Source organism: Centroberyx gerrardi, chromosome 13 (genome assembly GCF_048128805.1).
Source record: "Centroberyx gerrardi isolate f3 chromosome 13, fCenGer3.hap1.cur.20231027, whole genome shotgun sequence".
NCBI lineage: Eukaryota > Metazoa > Chordata > Actinopteri > Beryciformes > Berycidae > Centroberyx > Centroberyx gerrardi.
In genome coordinates, this window is record NC_136009.1 from 1964544 (window position 1) to 1981904 (window position 17361).

Genomic DNA, 17361 nt, shown 5'->3' on the forward strand with positions numbered 1-17361 from the left:
AGGCTAATTTAAAATGTACATATGTGTATTTTTATCATTCCAGGTACTTTACAAATGCAGAAACCTCAAGACATGCAAAGGATGCATTAATGGCAGAGGTAAGGAAAATGGAAGAAGTGTTGAGGAGGACCACATCAGAAGCCTCAGAACCAGCAGAGGGGACCTCATCTGAATCAGCAGCCTCAGAGCCAGCAAAGAAGACTCCACGGGTGGAGGCTGCAAGCAAGAGCAGACTTGGAAGCGTTTTTGATGAAATCCTGGAGGAAAGCACAGTAGAACCTGCTGGTCCTGAGTCAACCACCACAAGTGCACGCATTGAAGTGCAGACCTACCTCAGCGAGCCAACTATTTGGCATTCGGACAATCCACTGCTGTACTGGAAAGTCAACCAACCTAGACTGCCCTCCCTGGCGGTCACAGCAACTAAATTTCTCTGTGCATCTTCAACAAGTGTGGAGAGCGAGAGGCTCTTCAGCACAGCCTCCATTATTATCGATGAAAGGAGGAGCAGGCTGACAGCTGAGAAGGCTGAAATGCTAATCTTTCTAAAGAAGAATCTGCCCCTCATGTTAAAGTGAACAAACTTAAGTCACATAAGGACTGTAAAAAAGATGAGCCAGTGGTTTTTGTGACAGTTTTTAAAGGTCAGGCAGCTACTGCTATGTCTTATCATCTTAGGGGAAAACTTGAACCAAAGATTTTAGTTTATATTGCAACTATCTTTTCATACTGGAATTGTATTCATTCTAATGTTTAGTTTTATACAGGTGTTTTACAGTTCAACCCCAGAGGTTACATGTGAAAGAAACTTTAGAGCTTGCACTGTCTACCCTTAGATATTTATTTTTTTTCAATGCAGCTGGCTTGATATCAGGTGTAATAGCCTAGAGTTTCAGTTGTGAGTGTCTTAAGATGCCATGTCTACCATACTGTGTTCCACTGTACATTTTATACTGGAGATGCTATTATTTTTATGTTAAATTATAGTTATGGTCTACATTGCAACTTGTTTTTTGCTATGTCATTAAGGTATAGGCTACATTGAGTGGTGAGTTATATCCAGTATTTTACACTGGAATTATAATTCCTTTGTTATTCTAAATACTCAGATTTAAACTTTTGCACAAAGTTGCACTTTAAATTTCATTTTGAATGTTTGAATGGTGCTGATCAATCAAAAATGCTGCTAAAAGTTTCTGTGTGTGAAAAAGTTTAAATAAAAAGAAGCAGCAGTATTGCATAACTGAGTCATGTTGTGGGCTATGTATTCAGAATATTTGTTTCACAGTTTGAGCATGATGTTGAGATGGCTAGGTTAAGCAAAGTGCATCCAGACAAATGTATTATTAACAGCTTAGGTGTTTAAGAGAGGGAAAAAGACGGTATCGGATTGGTATCGGTATCGGCAGATACTCAAGGTTGCGGTATCAGTATCCGTATCGGACATGAAAAAGTGGTATCGAGCCATCCCTAATTATATTTAATATATACTTTTTTCTGTCACTCTTACAACAGGTGATGTGATCGTCCAACAGTTTGGACAGTTCCTTTCTCTGGAGGCGAGAACTGAACAGTTTCTCTTCTTCCAACCCATGCAGACGAGGCTGGGCGTTTTCTTGCATGGCGTCCTCAGCCAGCCCTACCCTGAGCTCTGGAGTTTCTGCTAGAAACTTCTCCTGTTGTCTCATGGACAAGCTACTGTCGAGAGAGGCTTCTCTATTAATAAAGAAGTGGAGACATGCAACATGCACGAGGACACTTTTGTCGCACAGAGACTTGTCTGTGACTATGTCACCCTACATGGAGGAGTTACCAAGGTCCCTCTGACAAAGGAGCTCCTCAGCTCTGCAGCATCAGCCAGGTCAAGGTACAGAGCTCATCTTGACCAAGAGAAAATGAAAAAAGAGTCAGATGCACAGGGCCAGAAGAGGAAAGCTGTCCAGGACCACCTCGAGGGACTGAAAAAGAAAAGGAAAACCATGCTCAAGGTGTCTGAAAGCCTGGCCAGAGACGCAGACAGGTTTGCAGAGCAGGCAGAGGGCAGTGCTGGCAGTCTGATGGTCCAGCTCATCTCCAAGTCCAACACACTCAGACGGGGCCATAAAGAGAAGATGGCAGAGATAAAGAGCATTGATGCAGATATTGCGGCCAAAGGAGCGACAGGAGAGACAGGCGGACACACACACACACACACACACACTCCAAGCTGATCTTTTGCAAATGCAACAACTTTTGAACCTAACTTTTTACCAGAGATCTGTGAGACTGTGACACCTGTGTGAAGGACCAAAAAAATGCACATCCCCACATCCACACACCGGGGGCAGGTTTAAACTAATTTTGCAAGGTTCACATAGGCCTATGATTTAGAAGTTGTTTGAATTGAAAGAAAGTGTCATTCAGCTTTTACATTTCATGTTAATTGTAGTTCTTTGCTAGAGTTTTATAACTTCGAAATTAGAAGTAAATAGGCCTGAGGGGCAGTTCAGAAAAAAATACTAAACTTTGAGCTTTAATTATCAACCACAGCTTCTGACATTCAGGACCTTCATATGCGGCCAAGCCGTTTTATATGCCGTTTGTATGTGTTAATGGCTTAGATTTAAAGTTATGAGAGTTGTTCCACCAGACAACTGAATTTAAATTCTGTTTTGGTTGAATTTATAGGAATCAAACTCATGATGTGATTACAATGTCTTTATCCTATTAAAATTATACTGGATTGAAAAGTCCTAGATATTTAGTTTTCTTTAAGATATTAAATTGATATTGGACTCTTGATTTGTTCCGACTTGACTTGCTGTTCTACATTTAGACTTGAGACTTGACTTGAGATTTGACATTAATGGCATGGACTTGACATGGACTTGACTTGATAATCTACATTTAGACATGAGAGTGACTTGGGACTCAAGCAAAGTTGACTTGGTCACACCTCTGATAGACACTGAGAACACCAACCCTCTCGGGGGGTCCGGGGGCAGTTACCAGATGCGGTTACTCTTTTTCTGATGCATCTAATCATTTTTGTACTTTTACTGATAGAATTCCACTATCAAATCTACACAGTGCACTTTTTAGAGAAAATCACCTTGATTTCAGTCTCAGATGCCAAACCGCGGATTCCATCAGTCTGTAGCAAGTCAATAGTCCTGTAAGTGGAGATGAGAAAAGGTCATATGTGAAAAACTGAACAGCAGGATGATGGCGTTCCACAAAGCCATCTTCAAGCACACACCATTAGAGCAATTCAAGCCGAGTTTGCACAACTGGGAAGACTACTCAACCGGTGTTCTTGAATAGTCTCAACTGTCAAGTATTAGATGCATTATTAATGCCCTCCAAATATACCTTGGCGTACATCTCACACCTTGGTAATGAGGATAATAAAAAATAACCCTAACCCTTTTCATGAGGGTTGACCTGAAGAAAATGTCCAATTAATATTGTAATTTTAATTGGACATTCTCCTCTTTACTTTTTTTTTTTTTAAAATCAAGCAAACATCCTGTATGAAAATGTACTAACTGGAAGTGAGAGGACAGGGTCGCAGCTCAATGGTGGGAGCCATGTTGGGGGCACAAATAGGTCCACTATGTGAACAGATTTCCCCTGTCAAAAGAATGAAGTGTGTAAGACATGCTTCAGTCCATTTCAAAACTTTAAAAACTTACCTGTATCTGTCATCTCCTGAACGAGGCGCAAGCAGGCATTTCCAAACTGTAAACACATTAAAGTTTAAACATCAGCTACATTTTATGAAGCTCCATTTCCCAATTGCATGAAGTTAGAATTAAGAAAACTCATTGCATCCATATCCCTGCACATTCCTAAGGTTTTGAAGTTGTCTCTGGTAAGGCAAGTTTTATCTTTGATGATTAGCTCATTGTCCTGGTGATGATCATCTAGAACATAATCAATCTACAATAGAGAAAAAGAAAACCTAGCCTGTTGTTCCCTCATGGGAAAATGAAGATAAAAATCAACTATACCATAATGTGTGAAACTGAAGAAGAGGAAATATTTGTATATTGAGTCAGCAATTTCTCTAAAATGTTAAGTCACAATGAAACTGTATTTTGAGAGCATCTTTTTTCCTTAATGTTATGTATTTCCTGTTGAAATAGGATATTGGGGTGGCACATAACACGGGAATGGGATATCAGTTGGGGAGAGAAACAGTATTTGATGGGAATGGCGTAGGTGGGATTGGGATTGTTATTTTTATGTACGCCTACTGGTGCAACGCACATTCACAAGCAACCAATCACAGCAGTTTAGAATTCCAGGTTAACTTGAAATTGTATCCCATAAAAGACTTAGAATATCTGAATTTTATCGTTTTATCCAGATCCTGTGTCTGGATATGATAAAGCCGTAATTATGACTTCCACATTAATTGGACTTTGGACTATGAACTTTTTTTCCTAATGGCAGAACTGAATTTTTGCTCACCTGCCAAGGGCTGGTAAACTAACATAATTTAGCCACCGAGAATAATTTTGACTGGCCTAAATAATTAATTTACATTTCTCATAGAAACAGGTCACGCTACCCATTTTCACTGCCATTTTGTGCATAGAATCAGGTACTATGTGTTACTGTAAAACTAACTTAAAAGTATATTATTCATCATGAAGTGCAATAGAATTCAATTTTGTTTTGAGTTTCAAAGTTTGACAACAGGCAAAGACAAAACACTGTATTATTTACCGAGGCATTCAAATGTTAGCGTCTCAAAAAGTTACCACCAAGTGCAGCAGATAGGCTAACCCTTATTGATTTACCCACCAAAGAGATTTTTAGCCCCGCAAGAGCAGGGGCTCTATGGATCGCACTGTCGGTCGGTCGGTCGCTCTGTTCACCACTTTATGGGTCAAGTGGGTGAAGGTGCGCCGCAGGGAGTTAGACTGAAGACTCTCAATCGGGAAACCCGTGTTCGATTCCCGGCAGGAATGAAAATTCAGTGTTGCGGGGCTGTTACACTCTTAGTGTTGTTTTTCCGGCGTTTGGCAGGTGGTAATCTTTGGACGCTGCTTTTAAAAAACTTAAGGCTGTGCTTTTCTCTAGAATACTTGACTATAGTTTACATTATTAATAATCGTTGAAATTCATAGTCTTACACGTAGCAGTATTCTACTTACCTCCATTTTAACTCCAGCAAGTTCTTACTTCTTCAATGGTGCAGCAGGATCTCTGACTGCGCAACTGCGGGCTCACAGGACGGTGACGTGCTAAACATGGGCGGGGTCACGTGTCAATCAAACAAACGTTCAGCCAGACCCACGCGTCCCGCAAGCCCGCAGTTACGTCCTTCTCATTTAACTAGCCTCTATCTAGCTTAAAATGGTAACTTTATTTAGAACAAACACAAACTGGTAATATGTTAGAGTTAGCTAACTCGAAAATATAAAACTATAAACTGGAAGTAGCAAGATAGAAGTTAAAATTAGAAGTTAAGAAGTAGATTAAAACACTTGAGTGTACGGTTCTTTTTTCTCCCACCTGTGTTTGTTAGCAAGCTAGTGTTAGCTATTTAACTAGCTTAAAATGGTAACTTTATTTAGAACAAACAACGTTTAGACTGGTAATATGTTCTAACTCGAAAATATAAAACTATAAATCGTAAGTAGCACACTCGTGTGTACGGTTCTTTTTTCTCCCGCCTGTTTGTTAGCACGCTAGCATTAGCTATTTAACTAGCCTCTATCTAGCCCCGTTGAGGGCTCGCCACACAGAGAAGAAGCATAGAAGAAGAGTAGCTCTCCTTACGTTGGTGTAACACTGACAGTTCGGCTCTTAAGAGTCAGATCTGTAGTGACTCGGTGAAAAGATTTGTTCAATTGACTCTTTCTTTTTCGATTCAGTTGGCCATTGTGTGCAGTGAGAGAGGGAAGACTTCCGGTGAACGATGAGTCAAAAGAGTGGGTTGGCTCCACATGATTCTCGTCCGTGACTGTCTATCCAGTACCGCTAGAGGGCAGGCAATTTTTGCATGTTTACACCTTTAAGGTGACATCAGTACACTACGTCTTCTTAGTTTTTGGTGGACATGGCGAAGAGGTTTAGCCATTGTTGGTGAGCCCAGCTTTCTCTGGACGGAACGCTCACTCACTGCTGTTTAGGAGACACTTTTGGATTTAACTTTTCAATTCGTCACTTCATGCTTTTCCACCAGTGACCACACTGACAGCAGAATTTAATTTGGCAAATAACTTGACACAGTCACAATTAGTGCGGATGGGACACTCTTTGCTGTTGCAGGCACACTTTGTGATTTAGACTGATAAAGACAGCTGAATTTTTACACTAAAATTTGGACTAGTGCAGCTTTAAGCGTCTTACCCAAGAGGAGTTACCTGGAAAAATGGAACTTTGTTCTCTTGTCTTCAGAAAGTTCAAAGAATGGTTCAGAAACACTAGTTTTGTTCAAATAAGCCCATTTACTTTCCACATTCTAAAATTGAATGTCCACAGTGTCTTCTGCAGTGCTAATACAGGATAGATGCAGGATGGAGAACTTCTACCATAGCTGTTTCAAATGTTAAGCATTTCCTACAGTACACAAGACAAACCACCTCAAAACATGTTCAACTGACATACACATGTATTTCAAGTTTAATCCAAACATGTCTGCAGTAGGTGGAGTGTGTGTGTGAATGTTACATGTGTGTATATGGGAGTATGATTTTATTTTTATGTCATTCAAACAGGATCTCCATCAAGTCCAACAGTGATATGTGTCTAGATGTGTGTGTCAGTGTCCAAGTGTGTGTGTGTGTGTCAGGAGGCCTGTGGTTGGCTGCCCTCAGCCTCTGTGCTGGTGTTGTCATAGTCCTTGTGTAAGTCCAATGCTCCATACAGGCTCTCCAGTATAGCCAGTACTCTGTTTTGGATCGAATTCACCTGCTCTGCTGGGCAGTATTCATCTAGACTGGACCTGGAAAAAAAAAAACACATAGTTAAATTATGGAATTATTAGACCTGTCTATCTACTCTACTACTACACTTTCTACAAGGTGTGATCTGTGGCTCTGAGATTAGTCTTTGAGCTAGACTCTAAACACACATACATACATACACATACACATACACACACACACACAGACAAAAGCAAATGCACAGAGAGGCACACAAGATTCTCAATCATCATTACAAGTTGATCCAATCTAAACTTTAATGGCTCAACAGCACATGAAGACACAAGCCAAGGATGGCGGCATTGGTGAAGTTACTTCCGCTGTGTCTTGCATTGTCAAGAATACATTAACCCGGACATAAAATTATACTGTGTCTGTGTGAAATGATGTAGAAACCGGCATTATTTTCTTATTAAAGGCTAGGAAATTTGACAATGATGCAACAACTGCGCAAGGTTTGAAAGTGTACATGTGAACCTTAGGGCTAATGAGAGAATGACTCTGATTTTCCATGATGATGATTGGCATTTATGTCTAAATCAGTTTAAACAGGGGCGTGTTGACATCCATTTATGGCTAATTGTGCAAGTGGTGATTCATAATGATAAATCGCGCGTGAACACATGTACGCAGGGTTTTATGAATTTGACAAAAAGACTGTGTACGCATAATTCCCCTTTTATTCATACACTGATTTTTAGTTTTGCATCTACACAGAGTTTTATGCATATGGCCCTGGTGTGGTATATCAAGGGCCTCCATTACACCTGACCAATCACAACATTTGAATTTGAAAAGTGGATCATTGTCATTTGTAGATACTTTGGTTTTAAACTAGATGACAACAAACAAGTACAGAGTGTTTGCCTTAGGGCTGTAGCTGCGTTCCAAACTAATAAAGTAGTAATTACTATTTAAATGTATTTTTTGAAAACAATGGGAGCCTATGACTTCTGGGAAGTAGGGCAAAGCTGCAGTAGAACAGACAATAGCAGCTTCTGACTGTGTTACACTAGTGTTATCCTTTAAAGGATAAGGCTGGTGTTTTTTAATGCATTTCTTACCGTCAACAAATCCTATGAAAATAACAAAATCAACAATGAATTTGTTTTACTAACAAGTCTCGTCCATGTAGCTGATGCCCAATAAAGCCATGTCTCAGAAGCCATAGAACTCCATTGTATTTAAAGGTTTTTAGCTTACAGTTGGAGCCAATGACTTCCGGTTTGAAGACTAAAAAGGGAACTTGGGAAGTCGGAAAGTAATGGGAGTAGAGCAAACACATTGTTGATTTTGTTATTTTCATAGGATTTGTTGACGGTAAGTAGTGCATTAAAAAACACCAGCCTTATCCTTTAACCTTACATTTAGCCTAACCTAAACTTAATCCTAATTCTAATTTTAGACACGCAAAAACTTCTTACACAACTGGTTCGATTTTTTTTTTTTACACCAAAGTTTGCAGGCTGGGCAGTGTTTGGACCTTCAGACCAATCACAGTGCTTAAAAATGGAAAACTCCATCCAACCGGGAAGCCGGACCACATTACACAAATGCACAATTAAATGACAAGTACAGAGAGTTTTAGTTCATCTGAGTCGCGGAGCTGCCAGGTGTGAAAATGTTGGGGAAGAAGAAACTAGACACTAGGTCTTATTTTCAAGCCAATGTGAGTGATAAAACATTGTGTTCAAGTGAATTTAACTTGTAGACAGACAGACACATCGTTTTCACATTATCCATCTGTAACTGAAATGACTATAGTCTATAGTTTGCTTGCTAGCTAGCATGGCAAGGAAAGTGAAGGAATATGTAGCTATCATTTGATTAACTGTAATGTTAGCTAAATATGTTGCAGTGGTGTATCATATATTATCTGTTAGTTAATCTGAATATAGTTATTTAAAAAGATGATGTACAGAGCCAGTGTATTGTGGTTCTTAAAGAAATGGCTAAGTGGTTAAAAATGTGATTATAGCCAGCTAACTGGCTAATATGCTAACATTAGCATTTTGTGCACTCCCATAACCAAACAGCCTTGTCCCTGAGAAGGGGGGAGCGTGGAACCAACAGAGAATGTAGTTAGTGGCAGGTCCTCATATGTGTAGCAAGCCAAACGTGTGTGTGTGTGCGCACGCGTGTGCATGTGTGTGTGGTGTGTGTGTGAGAGTTTTATTTACCTGGAAACAGTAACCAGTGTAGGTTTGGGCAGGGCCTTTAGAATGAGTTGTACTGCTGAGATCAGTCTGTCAATCTCGTCCTCAGTGCTGATGTGGTGAGGAAGCTCAGAGTAGTCACAGGTTAACCCAGCCTGATGGACCTGAGAGAGACAGAGAGCAAGAGAGAGAGAAGAGGATAGATGGGGAGAGAAAAAGGGTTGAAGGAGGAGGGTAGGAGATGAAAGGGTTGGATAGAGTGAGGAGGGAAGCACAGAAAAGAAAAGGGAAAGACATATCAGCTACCGAGCAGCGGATGTGGCGGACATGACTTATGTGTACTGCAAGCTTCATTTATACCAAAGTGTCACAATTAATTTGACATGATATATTGATGTTTAATGCTATATCCAGCACCTTTAATGTTTTAGATTTGCTCTGTTTTGAGTATAAGGACACTTTTTTTATGTGTAGCATCATCTGCAGATTGGCTGCAGAATACCTTGTTTAGGAAGTTGTCTCAACCTTTCCCTCTGATGAAAACATTGCAGCCTCAATTTGGAAATTGCATAAATAATTGGCCTATTGCTTGCCTTTCCCTAATATGCTGATGACACTTGGCTGTATCTCTCTCTGTCCTAAAATTTCCTTAAATGATTCCTCCAGTGTTGGTGAAAGTTCTAAAAATCTGCTCCATAGATGAGGATCAATATCAATATTGGCTGATTCTGCTTACATGAGATTGGCAATCGCTTTAGCCCCATAAATCCAGATAGGACATCTCTAGTATGTAGCAGTATGGATTCTTTCTGACACTTAGCATGGAGTTTCCTCCAAAAATAAGAAGAGATCTCATTATTATTATTGTTGTAGTAATAGCAGAATATTAGTATATTATAATACTAGTATTATTATTACCATCTCATAGTCAGGGGATTGGTTTCTTGACTTCAAACTGGAAACCAGTTGGGCTAGCGAAGCCATCCTGAAACCACATGTAAAAATTAGTAAGATACTCTCTCTCTCTCTCTCTCTCACACGCACACACACACAAATGACAAATCAGCACCAAAAACAAGTCAAGGCCAGGAAGTACAATACTTTTATGCAGACTAAAGCCTGAAATGTACAATATATTTAACCTGAATAATAAAATAAGAAATGTGACCTGACTTGACCCAACCAAATTTGGGTTCAAGCATAAATGTCAAGCTCTAAACTAGGCTTGGGCCGATATTCGATATTATCGAATATTGCGATATTTCACGCGATATTGAATAAAATTCTCCAGTCCACATGAACATTACCCAGGGTTGTTGGCCCAGCGCGTAATGGTCTCTTCTCCATCATCTTCCAACAGATCAGCAAATGCCGCCTCCAGGTCCTCTAACTGATGGATACGATGATCCGCACATTCACTAAGCTCCTCCTGGACACACACACACACACACACAGGTCTAAAGTTAGCCAAAATAAAATAAACACCAGCACTCAATGTTAAGAAATTTTGGATTCTGGTTTAGACCAGTAGGTCACACTTCCACTTGCCCCTAGTATATTTTCACTGGCCCAGCAGGCTAAGATTAAAACAACCACTTTTTCCCAGAAATTCATGTAATTTATTACTATATAAAATGTATGATATCGTCATGAAATGGTTAAAAAAAAAAAAAAAAAATAAGTAGAGAATCTGTACAGACCCACAGCAGCTCAAATTCTTATTACAGTACATGTGCTCCTACATAATGCTTATTAGTTTTTTGAGATATAAGGCATTTTATACCACTGCCACGTACGCTATGTAGTACTGAAATATAGCTGCTAGCTGCAATGAACAGATTACCACAGCGTGACAAAGAATGCACTGAGTTATCTGATTGCAAGGCATTGTGGGTATTAGAGTCTTTAAATGTTTTCCGTATGGTAGGCATCTGAGTCCAATTCCCGAGTGTTCAAAGATAATAAAAAAAAGTCATCACCTGCATTAACAAGGTTTTCCCTGTAAAATTGTGTAAAAGCGCACCCTCTTTATTTTCCTATGTAGTGATATGAGAGGGTGGTTATTCATATATACCATTTAAAACCTCTGAAACGGGACTCAAATTACATCCATAGGGGAATCACATATTCCATACTGTCCTTCCCTACTATTCCAAATGTACAATATACAAAGTCAAGGTTTAAAATGTGTCTTTCTGAAACATATCTTGGATTTGGTTTAAATACCTTTGGACTATGGGATCCATGCATGTATTTTGTGTTGTTTCAGTGCATCTGCGATCAGTTCCAGGATATAACTTGTATGATTATCAGGTGTCGCGCTCTCTCACCTCATCAGCATTTGGGCTGGGTCTTCTGAAGCTGTAGAGCTCTTTGAGGATGGCATATTCTTCCTTGACCACATAGAGACAACATGGAGCCCAGGTCAATTCATGAAACCAGATTTTACAAATACTTAAAACGTTCAACCTACAGTGAACTCTGTGTGTATTTGGACAATGTTTTGCATGTGAACTGACACGATTATTGTGGTCCCGGCTTTAATTTAAAGTGTTTTCAGCCATATGGGATGATCAGGTAAGGAACTAGAGCCCTTGTATCTTGCATCTTTCTTGCCTTATTACACAAAGGCAGTGTGGAGTAGATGATTGGCTAAATATGTATGTGGTTAATAATGGATCAAAGTGATCAAACCAGCTTTATGAACCAGCCACAGAGCTGGAAGATAAGCATGAGATAAACAGAAGAGACATATACCTGTGTGTACAATTCCTTGAAGGGGTTCTTACAGGAAAAGAAATCCAAATCAATGTCCAAGATGTATGGCTCTGTCTCACTGACAACTGAGAATATCCTCTTTACAACATAATTAGTTGATCCTTCATCATCACCACTATCATCATCATCATCATCATTCCCCAGGCCTGTTGCTTTCCTGCCCTGTTCTTCCTCTTTTGCCGTCTTGTTGTCATTGCTGCCCTCTGCTGGTTGCAGTGTGTCAGTAGTGTCTGAGAGGGGCTGAGGGCGGCTGGATTCCCCAGCTCCCTGACACTCTGTCCTGGGCTTCTTGGCTTCACACTTTGCCGTGTCCTCCTCTGTTTTTCTTTCTGAAATCAAATGGCAGAATAGCATAAGATGGGATAACATAAGATGAAACATTGTTGGGAATTGGGTCATTGCAGCAGTAAAAGTCATAACAAAAACAAAAATTATAAAACCCAAAAAAATAATAATAAAAACAGAATATGATTAATTGTGGTGGGGTTATATAAACATATGCAGGCAACAATTTCAACACGTTGAGCCGACTGTATGAGAAATATGGGAAAGAGTATGGATTACTAAGACCAGGGTTCCCACATCTTCTTAAACATCAAATTCAAGGACTTTTCAAGGACCTTCCAGGCCCAATTCCCTCAAATTCAAGGACCCAACACGGCATAGTTTGAGACACGGATCAAGGTTAATTACTGTTACAACACTGAGAATTTTTATAATGAGAACTAGCAGGCTTTACAGAAGCTCACAGACAATTAAAAAGAGAGAGAGGCTTGAATGTGTGAACACTTCTCAACTGTGTTACAGTGATGGCAGACTATGTGGTCTCTTGCCTTCTCTAACACAAATATATAAATTCAAGCACTTTCAATGACCCATGTCTATTTATATCTATTTTCAAAAACTTTCAAGGCTTTGATTTTTTTTCTCAAATTCATAAACTTTCAAGGATTTCAAGGACCCGTGGGGACCTTGCTAATACGTATGGCTTTACTTACAGTTGTCATTTACAGATGTTAGTAACAGTATTGATTGCTTACTTAAATGTGGATTAATAAATATGAAATATATGAAAAACAGCTCCAGCTTCTCCTGTCTTCCTCTCTACAAACCAGTTTACATTGACATGCTCTTTCCATGAAATACACTAATCAGGTGAATCCAAGTGAAAGCACTGATCCCTTATTGATTTACCTGTTGAATCAATTTCAGTCATGGAGGAGATTGAGAGAACCTTAAGGAAGGAGGTTTAGACCTTCAGCCATGAGGGAGAGATAGAGATGGAGAGGAGAAGCTTAAAGGAGGTTTAAACCTTCAGTCATGAAAGTTGGAGATAAAGAAGAGGAAAAGGTTAAAGAATCTTTCCATCTTTCCTGTCTCTCTATACTGTAACTGTCTGTATAAAGCAAGAAAAAATATTTAAAGAAGGAGGTTTAAACCTTGAGTCATGAAGGAGAGATGGAGATGAAGGAGAGAAGACTGGTTACAGAAAAAATGTTAGCTTTTCTGAATCGTTAGGACCCACAGGTGATCTTACAAGTGATCCACCAAGCAGCTCATATTTCAATAAAATTTAAACTCTCACATTATGGACCGTCAAATGAGTTTTTGAAAGCCCCACAAGAATATTATGGTCATTTTGTACTATGGAAGAGTAAAGTTTTACTAATGTCACGTGTGTGCCGTAAGTACCTGTGGATTGTAACAATTCAGGAATTTGCCATTTGAGCTTCAAGGATTGGACAAAAGGTGATGCAACTCAACATCAGCATCCATCAGGATATAATTCACAATGTTGGCAAGGGCAGTTTCAGTGTTGTGCTGCTGACGAAAACCAGACTGAATTTTTTCAGATATATTACATTCTAAATATAGGAATTGCCTTGATACAACTTTTTCCAGAATTTTTTTCCCATTTTTTTTTATAGGATAGTCATAAGTCCTCCATATGTTGGTAATGGACTGTTCCACTTCTGTTTGGCTCTTCTACAATCCCTTTTTAGGCAACGGATGGGCAAATATTAATGTATTTTGATGTAATTTTCAGTGGTGGAGTACTGTCTCATGCTGAAGATCATTGAAGTGATATAACTAGGGATGCCCCTATTTTATTTTTTGAAAACAGGGTGGAAAAGACCATTTAAGTCTAAGTGCTTTACATACCTGTAAATGTCCTGTGGCTTGGTTTCACAGGATTGACTTTGACCACATTCAGTCTGAGAGGTTTAGAGTTCTCCAGCTGCTCCTCAGGAACATACAGGCCATCACTGAGGAAATAGTCGTCTGTACTGGTCACCCTGGGGATGGAGGGAGGGAGATAGACAGAAACAGAGAGAGACCGAAACAGAGGGAGGGAGGGAGAGAGAGAGAGAGAGGGAGGGAGGGGGCGAGAGAGGGGGGGGGAGAGAGAGAGAGAGAGAGGAGCAGTCAGGCAGACCAATAAGATAAGGGATGGAGTTGGTGACATAAAATGAGCAAGAATAGCAATAAATTCAGTAAGATAACCATTGAATGAAGCAAACCATGTTATTTTTCTTCTGACCAATGATTTCACAAAGAAGCATGACTTACGTGTGTGTGTGCGTGTGTGTGTGCGTGTGTGTGTGTGTGTTACCTGATGGTGGAGGTAGATGAGTCTTTTCCTACAGTCATGCTGTGCTCACCCTCTCTGATCTGCTGGGCCCAGTATGGATGCAGCCAGGCCACACAGGACACATGGCCAGCATACACCATGGGCATTATCCAGTTTTCTATACTCAACTCACTGAAAACATAATACACAATGCAGTCATTTCAGCGACTTTTCATTAACCATTAAATGTGGTGTTTATTTCAATGGGGAAATAAAGAGAATGAGTATATGGTGTGTTCCATAGCTTGTAGTAAATTCACAAAAACATTAAATACAAACTTTTTGGGTCGTAATGTTTTAGAAGACAAACATCAAATGCATTATGATGATGTGATTGTGCATATGATGGGTCAAAAATGACGGAAGGTACCATCATACCACGTTCAATGTCACTTAAGATGTCCATCTTGTCAATTCTAACATTTAGTCAAACGGTAAATGAACCTCTCCACCTTGTCTGCATGGTTGATATACTGAGTCACAGTCACACAACTCACTGTCTGGAGGAGCTTTAGGTTTGCCTAAACATGGAAGTGTAACAATAAAGTTGCCACTGCATATATATTAAGAGCTATATATTAAAATTAAAGTTTGTTGATTTTGGACCTATATAAAATTTGTCTCTTACATATGCCTTCAGTCTCAGAACTCGAGAGTAGAAAAGATGATTGTGAGAGCAGAGTTTTCCAGTGCATGCTTTCCATGTTTACATGGACAAGTGAATATGTGAATGAATGGAAAGTGGAAATGAAAATAAGAATATGTATTTTATTTTTGTTGTTTTGAACTCCTGTAAGAAAACACTGTCTATGCAAGAAGACAATATGAAAATAAGAAATTGAGAAACAAAGAAAAGAGACGAAGTACAGATTTTACACTTGATGACAAAATGATAATTAAATTCTACTGAGTAAAGCCTTGCTGAAAAGAAAAATATTCCGGTGTCTCATCTTTCCCCTGTTTTTACAGTAGCCATCATCTGCTCACATGGTCCTCAGCTGGGACCAATTATGAAGACTTTGTACAAAGACATGAATCAGCCACAGATGGGTGATTAAACTAACACAGCCTTTTGGACCAGAGTGCGAAAAAGGCACAGAGTAAGTCTAGCTGGGCTGTAACATTCTGTGTGCTTCAAGCAAAACGTACCTCAACAGTGCATCCTTATCGAAGACTGTGTCAGCAGACATGTTGATGGGGATAAGCAGATCAGGATGGGAGTCCAAATGAACCATCTTAATGTTCTTCAATGGGAGGTATCTAGATGCTATGGCACGATAGATATGACACACCACCTGGTAGAGAAACACAGTGGCATAGACAGTTTGTTATAAGTTCTTTGATCCATCTGACTTTTGAAAAAATACAACAAAGTCAACTTTTCCACTATGGGCTGGACCACAGTTAACAGACTGTAGGTGTGATTGCACCCAAAGTTTGCAAACTAAATGTTTCCAAATGACAGACGGTGATCCATTTTTGGCCACCAAATCAATTTTGTGTTTATACACGGAGGACGGATTTGTCTGTCTATCATCACTGATTTTATTCACTACTTAAAGTTCAAGCTCTAGCCTACTGGTTTCTCCTGCCAAAAACATGTGCGGCTCTACTGTCTCTGCTATAGCTGTGTATGCTGGAGAGGGAATAGTTGATGTAAATGAAAACCAATAAGCAGTATGCTGCAGATGACCGATTAATCACAATGTTCTAAATCCTGATATACGATTATACATGACTAGTTGTGCAGCCCTAATATAGTACACTACATGCTGGAGAGACAGGTGAAAGTACTAGCTATCTCAAAGAGCCTGTTTGCCAAGTTGATGTTTTAGTTGACCTTTAATATTCTTCATAGGAAAATGTTTGGACGCTGTGGGTCATAGACAGTTCAGTTACTATGGAGAAAATGTTATCCCAGACTACATTAAAAAACGTGGCACTTAAATGCTTAGTTCAACTTCGAATTGGCTAGGGTTATTCCCGTAGTTTCCTCCCATCAAACCAAGGAGGTTCTATATTAACCCGTAACCTTGGTGGGCGGTACCGAACAGTCATAACAATTCTAAAAGTAAAGATTGTATTAAAACAAGAACTGCTTGATGAATTATGTGTGTGCCGAATTGAAGAGGCAATCCTGCGGATTCAGATGAACGCATTGAGTCATATTTTGAGTGGTATGTACCTTGCCGATAAGCAAGGCCACATTTAATTACCAGATTTTTCAATGGAGTTTTGAAACGTTCTCGCCTTACAGAAGAGAACGGAACGTATCGGGGTTGCTCCCATAACATTTATATTGCTGGTTAAATACAAATAGCCTGGGGGTACTTAGCTTTAAGTACTGGTATGTGTAATTATGTTCTAGAGTAATTTAAGGAAAAAACAAAGGCACATAGCTAAACTTAATAATCTAGCAGTCTCACTAAGTTGATTTTGCGAACAGAGTGGAGCTATATGTATTCACAACCACAATAAGTTGGAAGCTTGCTAGCTAGCAAACAGGCTCACATCGTGGTGATCCTCAACAATCCAGACTGGTAGATCCGAGTACAGCCTCTTCACCTGCACACTAGTCATTCTAACAAACGGTAACGTCCCGTAGACTCCGAACAATATAACAACCAAAACATGTATCTCTTCCTGGCAGAGGGAAAAGGTCAAAGGGTGCCACCTTGTGATTGGTTCGTTTTATGTGACGTCAGAGAGGGGGAGAGGGGACGGGCTCACCATAAAACCTCCTTGGACTGGCTGTGCAAATTCGTTGTTTTCTGCATACAACCCTTTAATGGTCTCACAAAGAAATAAACAACAAAAAATGTTTTGCTTTTTTTTTTTTTTAATACTCCTGGACATTAGTAGCAACAAACAATGT

The 17361-nt window shown here is 39.6% G+C and overlaps 1 protein-coding gene across 1 annotated transcript; it reads right to left on the bottom strand.

Moving 5' to 3' along the window:
* Positions 1–6458: 6458 nt before the first annotated feature.
* Positions 6459–17120, bottom strand: c13h5orf22 (chromosome 13 C5orf22 homolog). The gene is made up of 10 exons (XM_071910079.2): positions 16998–17120; positions 15636–15781; positions 14469–14618; positions 14018–14151; positions 11834–12183; positions 11407–11469; positions 10384–10505; positions 9995–10061; positions 9101–9240; positions 6459–6940 (listed from the first exon to the last, which is right to left on the bottom strand). The coding sequence occupies exons 1-10, from the start codon at positions 17064–17066 to the stop codon at positions 6784–6786; spliced, it is 1398 nt and encodes a 465-aa protein (XP_071766180.1). The 5' UTR covers positions 17067–17120; the 3' UTR covers positions 6459–6783.
* Between the last annotated feature and the right edge of the window lie 241 nt (positions 17121–17361).

What these genes read in the sequence shown, in the direction of transcription:
- c13h5orf22 (XM_071910079.2), bottom strand. Translation starts at nt 17,066, where the DNA reads ATGACTAGTGTGCAGGTGAAGAGGCTGTACTCGGATCTACCAGTCTGG. An exon ending in GATAAGGATGCACTGTTGAG is followed by an intron (nt 14,619 to 15,635) that starts GTACGTTTTGCT and finishes TTATGTTTTCAG; the next exon opens with TGAGTTGAGTATAGAAAACT. An exon ending in AATCCCCTGACTATGAGATG is followed by an intron (nt 9,241 to 9,994) that starts GTAATAATAATA and finishes TGTCTCTCTCAG; the next exon opens with GTCCATCAGGCTGGGTTAAC.